Consider the following 21,316-nt stretch of genomic DNA (forward strand, 5'->3'; position numbering starts at 1 on the left):
TCCATGTGTCTGCCTGACTTAGGACTGGGGCATGCATCTTCATGAATAGTTTGGATATTTTCCTTTTTGTGATGGAGACAGGCAGAAGGCTGAGTTGTGTGTGCGTACGCGCTTGCTCCCACAGTGGCTTCCCTGAGGTTCACCTTTGCAGCTGCCTTGCAATAACTGCTTGTCGGCTGTAATATATAAGCTGTATTTTCAATTTTTTTCAGGTCACTGAACTTCCAGTAATGTTTTTACTGCAACTATTCATAAGGCCCTAGCTCTCTGCCGTTCAAAACTGCCATTTTGCATGCACTGGCTCCTGTCAGTCACTCGGCAGCCGTAATTGCTCCTTTGAGAGCTGATTTAGCACAGTGGGGAGATGGCCGAGGAACGACCAAGGTAGAAGAGGCAATCGGCAGTTGCACATACAGTGCACCCTGCAGCTCAGCTTCAGCTCAACTGAAGGCAAGCAGATGCGAGAGAGAGAGCAGATTGCCTCCCTGTTCCTTGGCTGGGACTTGAGACTAGAGAAGCAGTATTCTGAGAACTGCAATAGGCAGTTAGTGGCTAAGGAATGACTTACAGCAGCAAAACAACCATGCAATAAAGCAGAAAAGAAAGGTAGCATTTGGTTTAGAGATCTGCTAGAGATCATCTGCTATACTCAATTAATTTAGTGAAATAAGAGCTTATCTCATGATATCTTTTCTCTCCTCTACATGCTTTTCCAGGTGCATAGGATGCATGGGAAAGAACCTACCAGGGCCATCTGCAATAAAAGAAAGAAATCCTACTTTTTGCCCTTTCCTGTCTTCTTTTATTCTGAGCAATTGGATTTCTTTGACTGTTCTTTCCATTTTGTTAGTCTGTTTGCTCTGCTTTGCTTTGATTCCTTCTCATTTATTCTATGCTAATATGCGAGTGCCCCAAAGTTCTCAGCTTCAAAAGAAGTATCTTGCGTACTAACTAAAAAACAGGAAAAATACATTAAGGTATACAGCGTGTTCATACACACCCTGTAGGCTGTAATTTTTACAGGGGCTTGAAGGTAGGTTTTGAAAGTTAATGTGTTTTAGGCACATTCACATTTTTCAAAATACCAGCCCAAAAGTGGCTCTTTGATCTTCTTTTGATCATTTGAAGTTGAGATTTGACTTCATATACCACCTGAGATAAGCACAAAGCCAAACCTGGCGTTCCCTGAGAGTTTTCTTTATCACAGAAAGCGTATTATTGCCAGAGGTGATAGTTAGTCTCTTCTCAGAGCTGTTCTTCCAGTGCATCATATTCTCTTAGGTGCTGCTTCCTTTATCTTACAACCCGGCACAAGCTCAAAGTATGAGTCAGAGCTGTAGAGGACAGCAGGGAGGAGAGGAAGCGCTGTTCTTCTTAACCATCAAAAGGCAAAAGTTCAAACAGTTGGCTTTATTCCAAGGTAATAAGTAAAAGAGGCACCAACAGGAAGTGCAGATGTTGACTGAAATAGGCCTTTCTTTGCCTAACCTTTGCTGAGAAAAACCTATCAGAAGATTTTAGTCTTATTTTGGTAGAAGTTAGTTTAAAGATTACCGTGAATTCTTGGTTGTGTTATGTAATACATAAATAATGAGTATCGTTAATGAAACTATACTAATTGCTACAGTTTAACTTCATTTTGCTAAACTGGCCTAGGAATTAGTGTTTTCATGTTGTGATGGTGATGAATGTGTATTTTGCACTTGATTTGATTGCCTAGACCCAGTGAGGTAGTACTGCAAGATCTCTCATATAAGAAAAATCAGTCATCAGCAACTTTTTGCAAACTATGAAAAGGATTAGCTTCTTTGTGATTCTATTAAAAGTGAACTCGCACAGCTAAAAGTAATACTGTTCAGCAAGTCGCTAGACTTTAAACTAATTATAGTTCTTTAGCTCCAAGCTGTGGGTTTGAAGTTAAGGTTCCTGTAGAAAATGATTTAATATACTGCCTACTAAATAGAATAGTGTAATGTGTAAAGCTGCAAGCTGATTGCAGTTGTGAAAATCAAGTAATAAAAACTGGAGTACATTTATAACATTTAACTTTCACCCACAAACCTGAAAAACACCTCCGTGTGAAGTCCTGAAAAAAAGCTGCACATACCGTTCACTCATGAAAAAGTGCAAATCTTTCCATCTGAAATGTTATAATAAGGGTTGACAAGCTTTAGCTAAGAGTTCTCAATAGTTCAGTAATCCTTTTTGGTTTTGTTTTCTTCCTCTTTAAATTTTTTTCTAGCCTTCTAACTTTTGTCAAAAAATGGAGCACAGGGTTCTAAAGGAACATTAAACAAATCCTGAAATAGGTTGAATATTAATTTTTTCTTCTGATTTGTGAAGTCAAACTATACGGACAAATTCTTACAAAACTTAATTTTGAAATCACCATCTGAATCAAACTTCTTTAGTCTGCACTTCAGGATGTATGTATACCATTTACAAACATGATTCTTGCAAGAAGAAAGAACATCTAACACATAGGATTGTGTTCTGTGATTTTTTTTTCCTTTTTTTCATCCCTAAATTGCTGTTTTCCTAACAGAAATCTTTAAATAATTGTCATATATTCTCTGGGTGTCTGTAATACAATTAACTAATGCAATTCAATTAATTTCTGAACTTACCTTTAGTGGCATCCATACCTCCTACAGCATAAAGTGCACCCACTGTAGATTTTCTAGGCTTAGTTCGAGGACTCTGCATCATGGACCGTCTTTCTGGTAGAAGATGGTACTTCATAGCCTCCATAAGAAGTTTCTGACACTCTAGGTCGTCTGCAAACATTGGACTATTTTCTAGATCGGCTAGTAACTAAGAAATGGAAAGTGAGGATCTTATGTATATCTAAATCATTAAAATTGTATGTACTTTAGTAATTAAAGTATTCGTAGCTACAAACACTCATTTTCAGTTCACCTCTCACTCAAGCTTTGCTGGAAACTCTGCTTTAATGCAAGCAAAACAATATAAAGGTGGGAAAAAACATCTTTAGGTATGATGTCTTTGCTTTATTTTTTCTGGAAACTATTTTTTCACCTTTAGAAAAGGTTAAAATTGCTAACGTAGTAGCAGTACTGCACCCTCTGAATGCAAAACTCCTTTTGATGTGAGTATAAGCAAATCTAACATATAGTACCGGACATCTCTGTGAATATTAGAATATATTAAATGAGGCATATATTTAAAATTAAATGTATATAGTATTTTGATACTTAATCCAAAGTTGAATATTTGCAGCTTCACTCGTGGAGATCCATAAAGTAGCTGTAGTGTCCTGACAGTCCTGATATTCTCATTTTCTGATGAGATACATAGATTCTTCTATGACACAGATACAACAGTGTCAGCTTACTATAAAACAGTATGTCCATCTCTGGAGCTTACTCAATAAAGTGTCTCTTACAGTCTTAAAGGACAAGTAATGTCAAGGCTCAGAACAGTCAGCAATACTCTAGACCCTTTTGGGTTTGTCTACTTTTTATGGCAATAAAGAAATAAGTATTGTGCCTTATCTCTCCTGCAGTTTGGTAAATCTAAATAAATATCTTTGCATGGTATCTAAGTTGCTGTGTTGTTAGAGGAAAACTGCTGTTGCTACCCAACAAAGAAACTGTACTTTTGTAATACCGTTAGGCTGACATTTTTAGAGAGGTAATTCTGAGCCTAGTAATTACAATGGCATTGTGGGATTTTTTTTTCATCTGTCTTTGCAAATAATAAACATACCTACTATACAGTTTAAAAAAATAAAAGGAAAACCAAAAAACACCAAAAACCCCACCAAAAAAACCCAGCCAAAACCAGAACCTTTCTACAGTAGTCTTTTCTCTGTCTAAATGATGCTTGGGGCAAGCATTTCAGTTGGTAGTTAAGTTCCCTGTCAGCCCTTCCCTTTCCTACCTGGGGTGGAAGTAGAGGCAGTCTAATATAAGAAAGAAGCATTCCTAGGTCTCGTTGCCGGTTTTGCACATCGTGCCTCACCCACATCATTAACGCTTGGAATATGGCTTCTTCATCCGGAACATTGATGTCATCGCTAGACAAGAGCTTTGCAATTTCATTAGCAGGGAGTAAAAGAAATTCCTGATTTTTTATTACTTCTGTGAAGTGTTCCTGAAAAGAAAAAAGATTTCAATGCACTGATGATTTTCACACCTTGAAATAACATTTCCTCAGACATGTAGGCTTTGCATAGATTTCATTCTTGTTCTGTTCTACAGTATAAGGAAATGCAATCTATATTCTAAAGATCACTGAATCTCCTTCTACCATTTAAGGGAGATTTTGGTTGCTTTATGCTGCCTTACTCTTGCAGGACTGCAGAATAATGATCATCTTCACACTATGATGCTTACAGATGTGTTTGTCAGGCTCCTTGTCAGTATGTCCTGTCTTGGGGATTTGGCACTGGCAGTTTTGTCATCAATGTGATCTTAACACTGCAGCTTAACAGAAAAACCATTTGAAGATATAATGTTTATCTTAAGAATGTCAAGTGGGCCTTCAAATGAACTGTGTAATTCTTGTTACAATCAGATTCAAAAGTTTTAAGCAAATTACATTGAAACCTTCCAATCCTTTTGCAGCAAGCTGTGCCAGGTGTTGACTGTACGTCTCTGCTCTTGGTAGCAGAAAATACAGCAAGGGAAATTAAACCGACTATTCTAACAGTACTTTTTGGGCAATAGAAAAGTGGACAAGTCCCAACAAAGGGGTCTCAGTATTTCAGCTATTGCTATGATAAAACTCACCAGCTCCAGAAATGGCCACGAATATTAAAACCCTAGAATCTTTCAAAGAATTATTTTTCATAAAAATAATATATCGTACAGTTGAGTTACAATATTAGAATTGATATTAAAATATATTAAGTATGCTTGCTTGTGCTAATTCCAAAGGAAAAAAGAAATTTTGTTAAGAGAGATTGGGCTTTTACGTTACTTGCAAAGAAACACATGTAGGAATTCATGTCTGTATTTGAAATGTTAATTTCCATTTATGTACGTAGAAGTCATATATCTTATTTGGGAACCAGGCTGAAATAGGGCAGATGAAGAAATTTTAGGAACTGATATTTGTATTATTTGTTTTCAGTAGTTTCTCAGCCTTCTGTAACTCTTTTCAAGAGTAACAAGGATGTAAATATAGAAGTATCAGTGATTAAAGGAGATGTTAACTTTGCTCTGTTATGCATATCCTGCTTTAATATTTTGAGACATTCAGAGAATAGGGACAGGAAGACCAGTCCACATTTAGTTACAAACATAGCACAAGATGTTTATCAGAACAAGCTCTATCTGCACGACAAGATATCAGGCAGGAAACTGTTAATACTTTGCATCAATGGCTAAAGTAATTGAAGGGGAAGGTCTCCATTGTGTCTGGTTTTATTGAATGGATGTGGTGTTTATAGCTGATTATCTTCTCAAAACGTTTAAATACTACTAGTTCGTTTGAGTGGTCTCTATATTTACAGTACGGCTTTATAGACTTTCCCCTAAGGTACACGTTTTCAAGTGCTTGAGGTTGGCATGAAGCAAACCCGAATGTTTTATTTATCCTCTTCCACAACATTTGTGTGTGGATGGATTTTTATGATCTCTTATTCTCCACGGGGTTTTTTTTAAATCAGTTCAAGGGCTTAAAATAAAATTTTCTTTAAGGTTATTTCAAAGAGGTGCAGGTTTCCTTTTCTGTCTCTAAGCTGTCAGTAGCTGCAAACTTGGTAGGTGGTTTTGTGACATGCAAGGTCCTTTTCATGGCAGCGTTCTCAATCTGTGTTGCACGCGAGATGCAGGAGGTGGTTCTAGAGGGGGAAACGCTCCCGGTTGTTTTCAGGAAGACATAGTGTAAAGCCTATATATGCACAGTACTGCTGAGTCTCACGGATTCGCTATGATGCTTCGCATTAGACAGTGTTCTTAAAGACCCAACTGTCATTTCTGTGACACACAGTTTTGAAAAATAGTAAAAGCCTAACTCCTAGGGAAGACTGGAGGATTCAAATGGTTAAAAAAATCTAACCAAAAAAGGCCCTCTTACTGTCTGACATCATAAAATCATATGTCTAATAACCATATGATTTTATTTCAATTTTGCAGAAATCTGGACCATGAATTTTAAATGCTTCAAGTTGATGCCCGTGTGCTAGGGCTGGTGGGAGAAAAGAGGCAACGGCGGAGGGGGAAGTTCCTGGTTTTGGCTGAGTATAAAATGGTGTGGAGCAGCAAGGACAAAGCTATTATATAGACGCTGAGTGAACCTCTATCTTAAGTGGCTTTTTTCAAACCTTAAAATATAAAAGGAATCTAGATTGCTGCTAAACAAACCATTCATTAGTACGACAGGAAGGAGCACAGCCAGTGCCCTCAATCTGCACATGCCACGCTCATTTATTTCAGCATGTGGAAGTGTACCATCTCTCGCTGGAATGCTCTCAGCATTATGAAGCCTCTAAACTGGTTTTGACATACTACGCTAATATTTCAAGCATAAAGCTGCCATGTGTCTCCTAACAAGTATTTCTTTTTATATCTATTTAGCTGTAGCAGTTGCTATTCTTTTTGTGTTTCAAGTTGCTATAGCACATCTTGTTGCCCTGAATATTTATTCCTTGATTTGGTTTCACAGCAAGCTATCGTGCTTCTCTGTTTCCCACGCTCTGAATATTCATTTCTTGCTTTGAGCCAGAGGAGGATTATGTTCCAGTCAGGGATGTGCTTCTTTTTAGCATTCCAAATCTTTCCCATACGTTCTTTATTTTGTCTCTTTTTATGTGTGTCTCACCTTAAAATCAGCTTTAGAATTTTCTTTGTGTTGAATCAAAAGCATAAGAGTGGGCCATTGCTGTTTGCCTCTTGACATTAGCCATGTTAAGGCCCTGTTACATTTTTGGAAGAAACGCATACAAATCATACTGCAAATGTAAGTTCAATAAGTATATCCTTCTACAAGGCAAAACTGAACCGGGAAACGACAGAATGGAAAATTTGTTTTTCTAAGCATGCTTTTCTCTCCTTCCAAATACAGTTACCTCTGTAAGAGTCACAGTTCTTAAATTTCCCTTTGGTGACTGAGCTGGGCAGAGATGTCCCTGCGTCGGGGACTTTACAGAACTGACCCTGTCGGCATAGGAAGAGCAGAGCCACTGCATCAGCCTTTGGGAGCAGCAGCCCTGAGCCCCGCTCAGCTGGCTCTGCTTCGCCCAAGCCCGTGGGCTTTCCAGGAGGGTATTCACACTTGCTGGTAGCATTGTCATTGCAAAGCGGTTAGATCGCTGGTCTTACCATAGTGTATGTGTGTGCCACCTTCAGGAGCTCTGTGCAGCCCTGGGCGTCTCCGAAAGAGCGAATGCCCAGGCAGTTGGAAGGATGGAGCTGCTTCATGAGGAAGTTGCAGCATACCTCAATAACCTGGGACAGCTGGAGAAGACAAGCTGCAGCTAGCAAACTTTCTATAGTGTCTTCCTTTAACTCTAGAATACCTGTGCAGTTTGAATATAGGGGGGAAAAAAAGTTTTCAGTCATTGTCTTTGTATTTTTATTACTTGAAAGCTTCCCACTCCCCAGTTTTTCTCTTCCTCTGAAAAATTTTGAAAAGAAGTGTCCTGTGATTCACAAATTCATTTTCCTTTCTTGCTGAAGGACTCTTTAAACATATGTTTTAACAGACTGAAAGGATTTGGTGGATTTTGAATACAATGATTGGAACATTTTTAGTGGAGCTTTAACAGTATTAAATCTGATTTTGCCTGAAAAAAAAGTAAAGTAAAAAAAAGGTGTGATTGGAGAAAAACCTTTCCTAAAATTTATATATTAATTCATAAAATTATATATCATAAGTTTATATTATGCACAAGAACTTCAGTATCAAAAGCTAGGAAATACCAGCAGTGTGTGCAGGGAACCTGATTTCTTCCATCATCTACTTATGCATTTAAATTTTCAATGAAATTATTACATGACATGACAATTTTGTTATGTTCATAGATAGACTGCAAGGTGTTCTTTTAATAAGATCTTCCATTCTTATTGACAGTGGATGGATTAATTCCCTAGCTGCTAAAATCCTATTCTGAAAAAAGAACTGTGGGGGTTTTTTATGACTGCGTTTTCCATTTATCATTACAACATCCAATTGCCTCAGAAACATTCATTTCTTTTCCAGCTTCTTCTGTGAAAGGATGATATGCACCATCTCCATTGAACACATGGAGAAGGGTAGTATTGAGAGATTACAGTCAAAATTATCTTCAGAGTAGAACTTGAAGAGGTTTCTCGTCCAAAGTTCACTTCTGATTTATTTCAGCAGAATATGTAAACAATTCTGAAAGTTGTAGCTCTCATCTGTGAAAGTCACATTTATATTTCATTACCTAGGAAAGAGGTAGCACTCAGTTTAGGGGCTTGGTTATTATCACATGAAAACCGATAACAGAGGCAGCAGGAAAATTCAGTTTTCCATAGCAGTCTTCAGCAGTGTAAACTTAGCACAATCCCATCTCTTCCTGCTGTCCCTTGCTTTGTAACTTAAATACCTTCCAACTTCTGCAAGAAATGAGGAGGGGCTGGCAGGGTGCAGAATAGGGCAATGTTTGGGTTTGGTTTTTACTATAGAGCTCAGAATAGTTACTGAATGGAGCATATAGCAAAATTGGTATGTATTCTTGTAAATAAAGATTGCAATATAACGCCTCAAAGCAGAGAGGGCATCCTGATTTCACAAGCAAACTGTGCTGGTTTTGGCTGGGACAGAGTTAATTTTCTTTATAGTAGCTAGTGTGGGGCTATGTTTTGGATTTGTGCTGGAAACAGTGTTGGTAATACAGAATGTTTTAGTTGTTGCTAAGTAGTGCTTATACGAAATCAAGGACTTTTCAGCTTCCCATGCTCTGCCAGGTGCACAAGGAGCTGGGAGGGGACACGGCAGGGACAGCTGACCCCAACTGCCCAAAGGGCTATTCCACACCACATGGCGTCATGCTCAGCATGTAAAGCTGGGGAAGAAGAAGGAAGGGGGGGACGTTGGGAGTGATGGCGTTTGTCTGCCCAAGTCACCGTTACGCGTGACAGAGCCCTGCTTTCCTGGAGATGGCTGAACACCTGCCTGCCCATGGGAAGCAGTGAATGAATTCCTTGCTTTGCTTTGCTTTGCCTATGCGTGCAGCTTTTGCTTTCCCTATTAAACTGTCTTTATCTCAGCCCACGAGTTTTCTTACTTTTGCTCTTCTGATTCTCTCCCCCATCCCACTGGGTGGGAGAGTGAGCAAGTGGCTGTGTGGTGCTTAATTGCCAAGTAGGGCTAAACCATGACACAACCCTACACTACTTCATAGTCTGGCGTTTGCTTCTGTATATATGTTCTTTCATATGTTTTTGCATTAAGTAAACTGAAAGAGACGAAGTTCAATCAAGTGGGATGATTTTGAGATACATGCGGATAGTATGCAGCCCACCGCCCAGCTTCTTTGTGCTTGTACTAATCTATTTCCTCGGGTAATGTATGCTAATTCAGTGCCACAGTATCACTGCATTATACATGTTATGCGGCATTCCCTCTGGCCCTCTGTATTTATCCCCTTGTTTGTACCCACACACAGGGTCTATTTTGTACATAGAAACTTATGTTTCCGATCTGGGTTGCAGATTGCATAACCTTCTCAAGATTTCTGTCTTTATGCAACAGGCCAGATTTATGAAGTGCCTGACCTAGCAAGTGAGGAAGTCTCCTATTTTTAACATTTATGCTAATGCCAATATGGTGACTATAACGGGGTCTTTGTTTTACGTTGATCTTTTTTAAAAGAATTATTTTAAGTCCTTTTACAGTACTGTAAAAATATCGGTAGATACCTGCGATACATCTTCCAACCTCCCCGTCTCAGTATCGAAATTGTGTTATTTCAATCAAAAGCAAACAAGCAATGTACTGTGTGGGACATCAGATGACAAGGCGCTAGTGAATGTTATTGATAACAGCTGTTAGCTGAGGGGCTGGATCAGTTCACGAGCAAATGTCCATAAATTCAGAAAGTTGTTATTCTGGTCACTTAAGTGTTGTTACTTCCTGGGGAAGTAATTTTCTCCTTTTGAGATGTGGGTGTCTTTTTGTCACAGGACTGCACAGCTTGGTAGGGGAAAAGGGTTTCCCTTTTACCTTTCTGGCTGGAGCAGCTGCCATCTGCATGGAGAGGCTTGCCAAACACCAGAGTCTGCAGACTTCCAGAATCTGCACAGGTTTGAATGATCTGGATGTTTCTAATTGTAACATATACTAACATAGCAGTCATGTTCTACAGCATTTTTCCCTGTTCACTATAGAGCAGATGAAAGGGATTTCCCAGTTCCCTGGCTTGGTCTTTTTGGCTATTTGGTTCAACTCTTTCAGATTCAGCAATATAGGGGTAAATGTTGAAAATGGGAGAAAATAAATTAGGGGAAAAGTATATATACAGAATCCTGGTATTAAAATAAAATATTTAATTTCATTAAGATAAAATCTCTATATTTTTTCAAGAGAGCATAAGTAAACCTCCTCTAGAATGTGGTGGCACTTTTTCATGGTAAAAGTTGCTCTCCTCGTGGGTGTGATCAGATTCCTGTTTTCCTCTGATTATTCCTACTCAAGAGCCTGGAGCGAGCCAAATAACTGCCACTGAGGCAGACCATTTCTATAGCTACCGATGAGAGGAAGGTTCATAGTACGCTCTTCTGTGTCACTACATGAGGTGGGCAACAGGCAAAATATGTTCTTCTCTCATTAAAATTCCTAGAATAATTTGTATCTAGTTAGAGAGAGATGTCCAATATGTTAACTTTTCTGCATATCTTCTAGAATAAGTTATTATATAAAACAGTCATATTTATTCATCCTCTCTAGAGAAAGGTTTACATCACGTATGCATGATTTATGCATGTATTTATGTACTAGTATGAAATGGAAGAAGCGACAATTATGTATGCGTTGAATAGATTTTATCTTCCTTTACAACAATGATGCGGGCAATGGAGGAAGAATTACCTGTGTAGGCATAGCGCACCAAAGCTTTCAGCGCATCAGGGTCTACGCCCTCCATCTTGATCTCCTCTTGTTTTGCTTCACGCACATCATTGGTAAACATTGCAGCAAAATAATCAGACACCGCACTGAGAACCAACCTTGAAACGAAAGCATTTCAGGAGGACTGCAAATTACTTCATAATCTCAACAGCAAGCATAAAATTCAGTATTATGATATAATAAATTGTTTGTGCCATAGAAACATTAGCATAGGATTCGAATCTTATAGCAGTAAGCAATAAAGTTAAGAGGGCAATTAATAATCTAATTTTCTCCCATAGTGCTTGTTTGGGCAGGTTTTCTTCACTGATCTCAGTATAGTTTGACAGCAGCAAGAAGGGAAGATGGACAATATCAATGTTTCATATTTTAATTTCATCCTATTTGAAATAATGAATATGAAATGCTCACATCCTTTTATTCCATTGTTAGTTGATGCCCTAATTATAGTAACCGTTCTTTCATAGCTAAACAGGGTAGGCATAAATCGACCTGGCATTTGGAAATTTCAGGCTTTGAAGCCATGTGAACCCTACTGGGAAATGTACCTGTGAGCTGGAATCTTTTGGTCTCCAACTATGAGAAGAACATCACACAGCTGCTTCTGCTGCAGATAATTCTCCATTTTGCGGAAAGTTTGCTCTGCGTGGTTTGTAGACTGGAAATACTCATCTGAGCCATTGGTGTTCATTCCAAGCAGTGAGCTGCTGGTCGTTGACAGCCTGCAAGGGAAAGAGGCAGCGTGATGAGCGTAGCATTATAAATGCTGATTACATTCTTCATATAATTTTTGTCCAAATGGCATTAGAGAAATGTTTAAAATTATAAAGCGCTTATGATCCTGGTCTTACTAGGCCTTCTTCCATTGTTTTCTGTTTGGTATCTGGAAGTTTTCATTTGTAAGGCTGCATGTAAACTGTAGGTTACTACAGTCAACTGTAGTGGCTTGCTACTGAGTTTTCTACTTCCTATCAGTTTAGTGTCAATGAGGCACTGTCTGCACAGCATTGACATGTCATGAATGCAGCCTCCTCATCATTCACAAACAGGACACACAAAACCAACCCTATTTCCCTGTGATACTAATAGCTAAAATATCGTGCGGTATGAAATTTTGGCAATTACATGTCTTTAGGTCTTATTTCTGTTTCTCTTCATACTTTGTACATTAAATTACGTTACTAAATGGGAATGAATCAGAACACAATTTGACAAGGACCATATACTTCTAGACAAATTACCAAACTAAAAGCTGACGAAATCAGTACATTACATAGCCTTCAGAATCTGAATGCAAATAATAAAGACAAATTTCTCTGCCTTTTCATGGAAATGTACATTATAAATATATTCCTCCCACTCCACAATTCTGTTAGCTGTTCCACTTATAAATACCCATAAGAACTATATACACAATTTCTCTTATCTCACTGGTTTTTTAAGACATCCTTCCTTACTGCCTGTTAATACGGATTATGTCACAGATTGAAATGGCTTTTTGATATTTTCTTAGAAAAATATTTTACATTCATCTGTTTTTAGTAAAATAGGAATGCATTTGTTGATATACATGTCTATCAAATATCTTGAAAATGCTGCAATCTTCGACACTATTTTAGTTAAAAATTTTTTTAGAAAAACATTTTCTCAGTTTACTATCATATATGATTAAAATATAAAGCACCTGTTCTTTAAATTTCCAAGCCCAGACAGGAAATAATGGCAGCTGGTTAACTAAATTTACTGTTTGTCTTTGATGCTGTTAATGCATATTCATAAATGATTAGGAGAGATAAAATCTCTTCATGAAATTAACGTATCAAATTTAGCAGAATATTGGATGACAGTCACAACTGAACATCTAGTGCAGAAAACATAGAAATAAAAATAGGTAAATCAGGTTGAATCAGTAATATTATCAGAAAATAGAGGTAAGTTAGATGGTACATTTTCAAAGATCATACCTCATTAAATAGCTAATCAGAATTCAAGGGGAATAATTAGAAATCAAATTATAATGTAATATTGAATTGAGACACAGTAGAGTTTGCTGTCCCCTCTGCAGTACAAGCAAGTTACTGTATGTCAGTGCTTTTCAGAATGCTGCAGAACAAAATCACGGTTGGTATGGCTATTGTATGTCTGGGCGTTTCCAGATATATCTCTTTTTTCCATCTCAAAATCTATCAATGTGATGTTTTCTGGATTTCTGTACTGCATTTATAGACATCGCACAGCCCATTTGGAATATGGCCTCTTTTGGGCAGCGGTATGTCAAAAGCCTTCAGATCCCCAGAGCATTTGATGCCTTTCAGACGCACCAGAGTTCAACGTATGCATTCAGGCCTGGCCCTGCCAGACTCACTGGCTATGTAAGATCATTGACAGCCTGCAGAGACACATTATTTCTGCTATAACCGAGGTATGGCAGCCCTGAGGTGTACGTATACGTCACCCGAGAAAGAGCAGACCTGATGCATCGGAAACCCTCAGATGCACTGCGCACGTGCACAGTATGTGCACATGTGTTTCTGTCTAGGCAACCTCAGATTATACTGCTAATCGCAAACACGTTAAGAGATACCAAATCAGTGCAATAACCTCTCCAGCTTTCTTTTGAAGCTCTTTATTACAATTTCAAATGCATTTTGTTTTCTTTTTTTTTAAAAAAGAAAAAGGAGCAAATCAAGTTCACCTATAATGTGTATCCTTTGTAGTTTACAGCTTACAAAAATGAATTCGTCTCAGTGAATTTAATGACTATACTTCTTTATTTGTTTTCCTTCAATGCTTCATTGAAAATGAAGAAGCTGCAAAACTGGATTATATGCTCATTAGTTTTGCATCAGCTACTTGATGCCAAATTCATACTCTGTAACATTCATGTTTTGCTATCTCCCTCATAAGTTTTCTTTAACATTTATCAGAAAATAATTTTTTCAAATATATCTTTTGTCAGATGCATTATATCCTCTCTAAGTATTGTATTTAAGTATGTATTACATTGCACTTATCCTTGATGTTTGCAGAAGTCAACTAAAATAATACTCAACCACCCCTACTGCAAATGCACAGTACCGGTTTCTTGAAATAAATAATTTCCTATAGTGTGTATATATTTGTGGGTAGGGCAATCATTTTTAAGCTGCAAATATTTACAAAGGGACTTAAAGTCTAATAATTTCCTTCAGTCCTGGGTACTTTTTTCACATGTTTTGTAGTGACCTTTACCTACAGCAGAAATACCACTAACATAATTAATTATTTCAAAGGAAAAGGTCTTCAGAGACTGAAAAATACTGGAAGCAAAAAAAATGGTCCATTAACTTTGTTAATATTAATATTATAATTGCTGCTTTATCTTCAGCAGCTGATTGAAAATGGTAGCTATAGTATATTGTGGAAGGGAAAAATTAAATTCAAAGATAAGTATTTATATATTTTCCTTAGTGTAGGACTATCACTGCAGAGAACTCAAATAATGACCTTCAGAATATAGTACTGGGGCTCAGTAAACTAAAGACAGAGATTAAAGTACCTTGAAGAAAGAAGTCAGTAAAAATATCCTTGAGTCTGACGCCTTTATGTTGAATTATAATAGGGGATGCTGTGGACTGTAGTACAAAGATAGGCAAGCCAGCTGCAAATGTGCTAGTATGAATATGTCTACCTGCCACATTTTGGGTCTACGGGGTATGGGTTAATGTGTTGAGAACAACACATTAAGAGAACTCAAGCTTCATGTGAACCTACTCAGAAAGGAAGTGTGTAGAAGATGGAGAAATATTTGTTTTCTCAAAAATGTGTACAAGTTTGAACAACCAAAATCTGAATATTGAGTAATAAAAGTTTCCAAAAGTGCATGAGCCCTATGATGACCAAGGAATCAGTTTCCCGCTCAGTCAAGAGGGAAAATTGTCGATGAACTGTTCTGAAGAATCGGAAACCCAAATTGCTTAATGTCACCTTTGTGTTAGTGGTCACTAGGATGCTGAGTTGTGTTAACACCATTAGCGTTAGTCCGAATGGCCTAAAAACGTGGATTAGCTGAGAGAGAGCAGAGATAAATCTATATTTCAGTGATTCCAAGTAGCTGAGCTCTATGAATTTCATCTTAGGCAGAGAGCCAAGTGAAATAATTTCAGAGTTTTCCTGTAAGGATTTGTGAAGGATAGGGAAAATATGGTACCATTTTTAAAAAGAAGCAACATGAAATTTTGAAACAGACAATAGAAACTGAAAACCTGAAGAAATAATCAAAAAGCATTACACATCTAGATGATAACAAGGAGATAAATACCAGCCAGCATTGCAGGTCAGAACGAATCATGTCATAACAATTTTTTTTTTGACACAATAACAAAGCTTAGTGGGAGAAAAACATTAGATGTCAGAAGTCATCTTGACTTTTGGATGACCTCCGACACTATTTCACATGACATTGTCAAAATCGAGCTAGGATGGCATGTTTTAAGTGTAATAAATATAAGAGATATGAACAACTTGTATAGCTACTCTTGAAAATTTATCAGGGTTTCCCTTTCAAAGGCAGACGATATTCTGAATGCATTCCAGGCAAATCCTGCTTCTGGTAACAGCTAGATTATATTGGGCCCCAAACAAGCTGTGACTCAAAAATGGTGTTGTGGAGGTAAAACCTCATCTTTTCTTTGGTCAGGAGAATTGATGTGATTACTTTTGTGGTTCGTTCCAGGCCTACAATGCTTTACATTTCTGAACTATATGAAAATTATTTTCTGTCTTCATAAAGTACTCTTCATTAATCAGCACAGCACTCTTCATTAATCAGTATATAAAGGATAAATTCAATTTTCCTCATTATTTCATTAGAACATGATAAAACATAAATGCCATTTATTTGCCATGTCCTTTTTAAAATTCAGTATGTTCTTAAAGTGCCTCATTAAGTGTGTCTATGGCCAAAAACCAGAAAGTAAACCTGATGATAACGAAGCTTAGAAGCGTAATATTGCATGAAAATCAGCCGATGAAATGCAGTATTTTAATTTTGTTGTTCTTGATAAGGCTATTATTTATATTTTTATGGTGACCACTTCTCTTTTGGATATTTGTTGCATGTACCTAATTAACCTGCTATAATATTTGAGAAATTCCGTTTAATCAAGTAACAGCTCAGTTATCAGTGTCACCTACAGATTTTGATTTTGGATCAGCTTACCTCTGCACTGTAAGTCACACCAGCCATGAGCAGCAAACTGGATACCAGTTAGAGCCATTCGACATCCCAAGGACTCGATCATAGCTGAAAACACCAATGTGACTTCAGCTCTGTGGTGCACTCGATGTGCTTTAGCGGTGACAAGGCACGAGACAAAACTGCAACTTCATCAGTTCGGTTTGTTTGTGCAGCAATATTTACAGTGCAACTCATTTTTTTTTTTTTTTCCTCTCATTTCTTTCTGCTTATTCAAGACAACTGCGGCCAGCCCCCACCCAGGCAGCCTCCTCCCAGGCAGCTGTTTGAGCTCTGACCCTCTGTCTGTTGGGCAGTCTCGCGGGGTGGGAGATTGAGAGGTGCTGTTTCCCTAGGTCAAATCGTAGGACCGTAGCATCTGTTCGAGATAAACCACATCAGTCGGCTGAGAAATGAGAAAAATATTTCAGCGAGGAAGCCATTTCTGAACACAGACAAAATAATGATAACGTTGATGCACCTGTCCTAATTGCTTGCTGATATAATTGTGCCACATCAGTAACTGTCCCAACCTCTGCCTTAAAATTTCTACTGAGCTGTCTCCTTTATTATTTATTCTTTGTAAATGTAACAGCTAAAGATTGTGTTGAAGTTTTTAGGATGTGGGTAAAGAACTTTGATCCAAAAGAGTACGGAAAATTGTACTATATGTTAATGACTGCTGAGGTACTAACAATGACATAAAATGATGTAGCAAACGAAGAAAACAGCAACTGAAATGTATAATTATTTAAGTTAATGGAGAGACTGCTGACTTCTAACCTATCTAAATTGAAAGTTCATATTGACAATTCCTTTAGAACTTGGAGCTCTTGAAACTTCCTGGTTTTAATATTTTTTTATTGCTAGTATTAACATAAACCTGCCACTTTTCTCAGTTGGCATTAGTTAAAATCACTTTTCACGTTTGGGATTACAAGTATAAGTGTGTATATCATTAAACGCAGGAGCTTCAGCGTACCACTGAAAGTACTGTAGCTGGTTTGAGTTTTGTTCTTCCCCCAGACATGATAATATACAGATGAATGCCATTATGATTCATATCAGGATGAATTTGGGTTAGGATACTTTGAATTCTCCTATGAATAGAAAGCACGTATTTGGTGGGGTAATTCCACTGGAAAACAGAGGTTCCAGCCAAACTGGAGAGCCCCGGAGCACCGTACAGTCCCTTTATGCTGGTGTCAGCTGTGGACACATCATGATTTCATGGTACAAAGAGGGCTAGATCTAAACACTCTCCCCAGTAAGCTGTTTTCCTTCGGAAATTGTATATTTATTTTTTTAACAGAGAAGGTTAATTATAAAATTATTTTCCAGGCTCACTGCACTGCAGATTGTTCTTATTAGCATGTGTACTCCCTCAGTTGTTGATCTTTTGCTACTGGGAAGACAGTTTGGGGAAAGCTTCGTGCATTCCTTTATTGGCATCTTGTGTCTACAGTAGATCTTTGTGCTCGCAATTTGCTTTATACAGATAATTAAGAAATGGGATGTTCCTATGTCCATAGAAAGCACTTTCTGTCATTTATTACTGTGTAAAAGCACAGTAAGAGCTGGTCCAGATGTTCTTTGGTTGCACTATAGTACTATGTGAATCATTTTTGTTTAATTGCTGAAGACAAACATTTAAAAATTTCACTGTTATATAAATGCCTATTCAAGAGTCACTATCGATGGGATTTTGTTCCTGAGGTTTGGGGCTCAGTTTTGAAAAATGCTCAGCAATTTATTGCAGACCCATTCACACATTTCAAGAGACATTAAAATTAGGAGTCAAGTGGCCTGCACTTCTCTGAGGTCAGAATGATAGGCCATGAATGAGTCAGAATGAAAGGCCATGGGGCAAGTGCTGTGGGCCTCTCTGCATGCAGTGCCCCACGCTGCCTTCCCCAAAGGACCCAGGGTGGTAGTGCAGCTCCACTGGGAGAAAATCCACAGCTCTGAGATAGATGCCCACAGTGCAATATTCATAGCCTGACCAAAGAGGTTTCTAGTGAGCCGGCTTAAATTGTTGAATTCACTAAAAGGACTGTAAGAGCAAAAATCAGCAATTCTTTCTTCTGATATTTGATGGCTATGGGATTACACAGTATAACTAGGGACTTTATCACAGTGACCTGTCAGTGTTAAAATTTGTAATATAGCAGGAGTTTTCAATTTAAATAATTATTCTCTTCCTGATTCAGACTAATCTGAATATCAAACTTTACTATAAACATTATAATGGCATGATTTAAGAACACTTATTTCCGTGGCGTGAGATACTTTCTTAAAAATTGGAGCTCTAGCAATATCTAATCAGTCTGGAGAGCATGCTGCCTGTACATCCATGAGTGTTTTATTATAATAGATATATGTCTATATTCAATGATGAAGTGAATGTCTCAGACAAATCGTTTAAATTAATGCCATCTTAAAACACCGTTCAAGAACGTTATCCTCCAGAGAATTAAGACTGTATTCATTTACATTATGTAATAGAGAATAATAACTAAGTGAAACGTTTCAGGTAAAAAGATAGAAGTATGTATATTAGCATCTTAAAATTAACCCTTGTTCTGATAGTGCCAAATGTAGTGGGGGCTACTGATCTCAAATACCCATGTGCCTTTTTTCTCTGATTATAAACAACACTTGAGTTCACTTTTTACTCTTTGTTTGCATGTATATACAAGCTGTCATCTCACTATTCACAGATAGAAAGTTTTAAAGTAGATATTTTGAGATTACAAGTAACTGTTGAAAATTACTTTAGAATTAGTCAGATGTAAAGTCTGCATGCCGTTCCTTTATAACTACCTTGATAACTACACAAAGTTAAGCAGATGCCATATAAGGATAAGGAAATTACAAAAACTGAATTACAACAATTGAATCTTGCTCTGTAACTATGGTTCATCAGTAATAAAATCAATTTCCATGCACTAATATCAATAGATGTTTTTGAACTAACTTAGAAGTTGGATTAGAAAATACTAGGTTAAATACTGATGTAGGAAGCAGCAGCTTCATAGAAACTGATGACATTAGCCACAATGTTGTTTATACCAGCGATGATTAGGGCCTGTGGTTATGATTTACTATAGCAACCCAAAGCCTATCCTTTTCTCTGAACCAGCATGCTTAACCACTAAGGCACTGATTCAACCTTTTCCTGCAGAAGAAGGAAGTATTTCCCTGTATGGCAATACTGTATGTCTGGCATGGTGAATATTGTTGTATAACTCGTTTTAAAACAAAGTTATATTTTAATTAACGTTTATTTTTCCTAAGACAAACAAGAAGATCAATACTAAGTCACTGTACATTGAAATCTACCGTGCAAGGCGTGATATAATGGAAGCTATTAGGAATACTTCACTGTCTTGATTAACACAGACTCTAACAGTACAAGAAGCATTCTGCAGTCGTCACTGCAATGCGTGATTTCTAACCCGACGTTTATATTACATGATTATGTTGGAGGGAATTTAAAAGTCATGAAGGAGAAATTCAGTGAGGCTGACTACTTCTTGCTCAACTTTCTTGTAGCTAGTGATAATATTGTTAGATAATTTCATAGCATCTTTCTAAAGAACAAAAAATGATGTGACCAGAAGACACGATATAGCACTATCTCAAGCTGTTGAAATGTAAAACATGAAAAGTAATAACTAAATGCTGGACAGGAGCTTGTGGCACTTTTAGAGGACACACACAAAAAAATACAAGCCAAAGGCAAAAAATTTTGTTTGAAATCCAAGCATGACTATTGCCAACTGAAACTAATTAAGTCCACGTTTCTTACTTCATTAAGCACCTTTCAGAAAGACTCCTGATGGGAGAGAGAGTTGGGAAGAAAACCTGCTTTATGCTATCCCCTTTCACTGTTGTTGGCAAAAGTGGAACAAAAGGGAGCTTGGGAGATACAAGTATAAGCAAAAAAGGAATGTGAAGTGGTTCCGTATACAGTGAACAGAATTTTGAAAAGCCGGAGAGTAACAGTCTCAATAGCAACTATCCTTGCCCCTACCGTTTTGAGCCTTGCAGCTAATCAGGTACGGATACTGCTGTGAGATTTTTTAAGACCTCTTGATTTATGAACACTCAAACCACTGCCATAATACCTTAATACATGCTTCTCACTTCTTGTTTGTATTTCCTCAAAGGCAAAGGGACTCTATTCTTGTGCTTGCCATGACCATTTCATTTTTTGCATCTTTTTCTTTTCTACTTCTGTTTAGATTCTAACTAGGCAATAACAAGAGTTATGTTTCACTTAAATGGGAAAACGTGATCATCCCCACTTCAGCTGAAGGCACCACTTTAAATTTCTCTTCACTTTATGTGACGTTTCCCCAGTAATGTAAAATTCCATGGGCTTGTTCCACAATATCTCCTCACCTGACTCAGCTGATCTGCTGGATGTCTCATTCAAGGCTAACATTACTGCAATGGAACAAAAAGTCGGATTCTTAACCAATTTAGCCAGTGTGCCCTGTTAGACAGGTGTGCGGTAAGAGTATCTAACAGATCAGTCTCAAAGCTACTGTTGATTTTTCTTTCTCTCCAAATTAAGGGGAAAAGCAATGTTTATTACTCTCTTAATTTAAAGCTCAGGATTAACAGAGGATACAACAAGGAAGTGATTAAAACCAAAATCACCTACTTATTTGGTGAGACTCTTCTTACTACTGACCTGAGGTTGTTTCACATTGGGATCCTCAGACTTTTTGGTTTTGTACTTTTCCTTTTAGCTTATCATAATTACAGATTTGTTAGAAAAGAGTGAGAGACAACGTGTATAAAGGTATGGTCAGCCTCACAGACAGAAAGCACACTTGAGAGGTAGACTGAAGTTTTCTATTCTATAAGGTTTTGTCAGCTACATAATTTTATCTATGGTCAATTCCTCCCTCTTCTTAATTGTGTAATTATACCCTGAGAGTGTTTCCCTCTGTTACAGCCAAATATTTCTATGTGTTTATAGGTACAGATATCCTGAGACCAAAGTATTCTCCAGCTAGTTGTTATCTT

The 21,316-nt window shown here is 37.6% G+C and overlaps 1 protein-coding gene across 1 annotated transcript in view; it reads right to left on the bottom strand.

The window, feature by feature from the left end:
* Positions 1–21,316, bottom strand: part of KLHL4 (kelch like family member 4) — a 45,267-nt gene that overhangs the window by 8,597 nt on the left and 15,354 nt on the right. The window contains exons 2-6 of the mRNA XM_075513067.1: positions 11,610–11,783; positions 11,023–11,159; positions 7,290–7,486; positions 3,904–4,116; positions 2,628–2,814 (exon numbers count right to left, since the gene is read on the bottom strand). Coding sequence (XP_075369182.1) covers positions 2,628–2,814; positions 3,904–4,116; positions 7,290–7,486; positions 11,023–11,159; positions 11,610–11,783 — 908 coding nt within the window. The remainder of the gene's footprint in view (positions 1–2,627; positions 2,815–3,903; positions 4,117–7,289; positions 7,487–11,022; positions 11,160–11,609; positions 11,784–21,316) is intronic.

Source organism: Mycteria americana, chromosome 10, assembly GCF_035582795.1.
Source record: "Mycteria americana isolate JAX WOST 10 ecotype Jacksonville Zoo and Gardens chromosome 10, USCA_MyAme_1.0, whole genome shotgun sequence".
NCBI lineage: Eukaryota > Metazoa > Chordata > Aves > Ciconiiformes > Ciconiidae > Mycteria > Mycteria americana.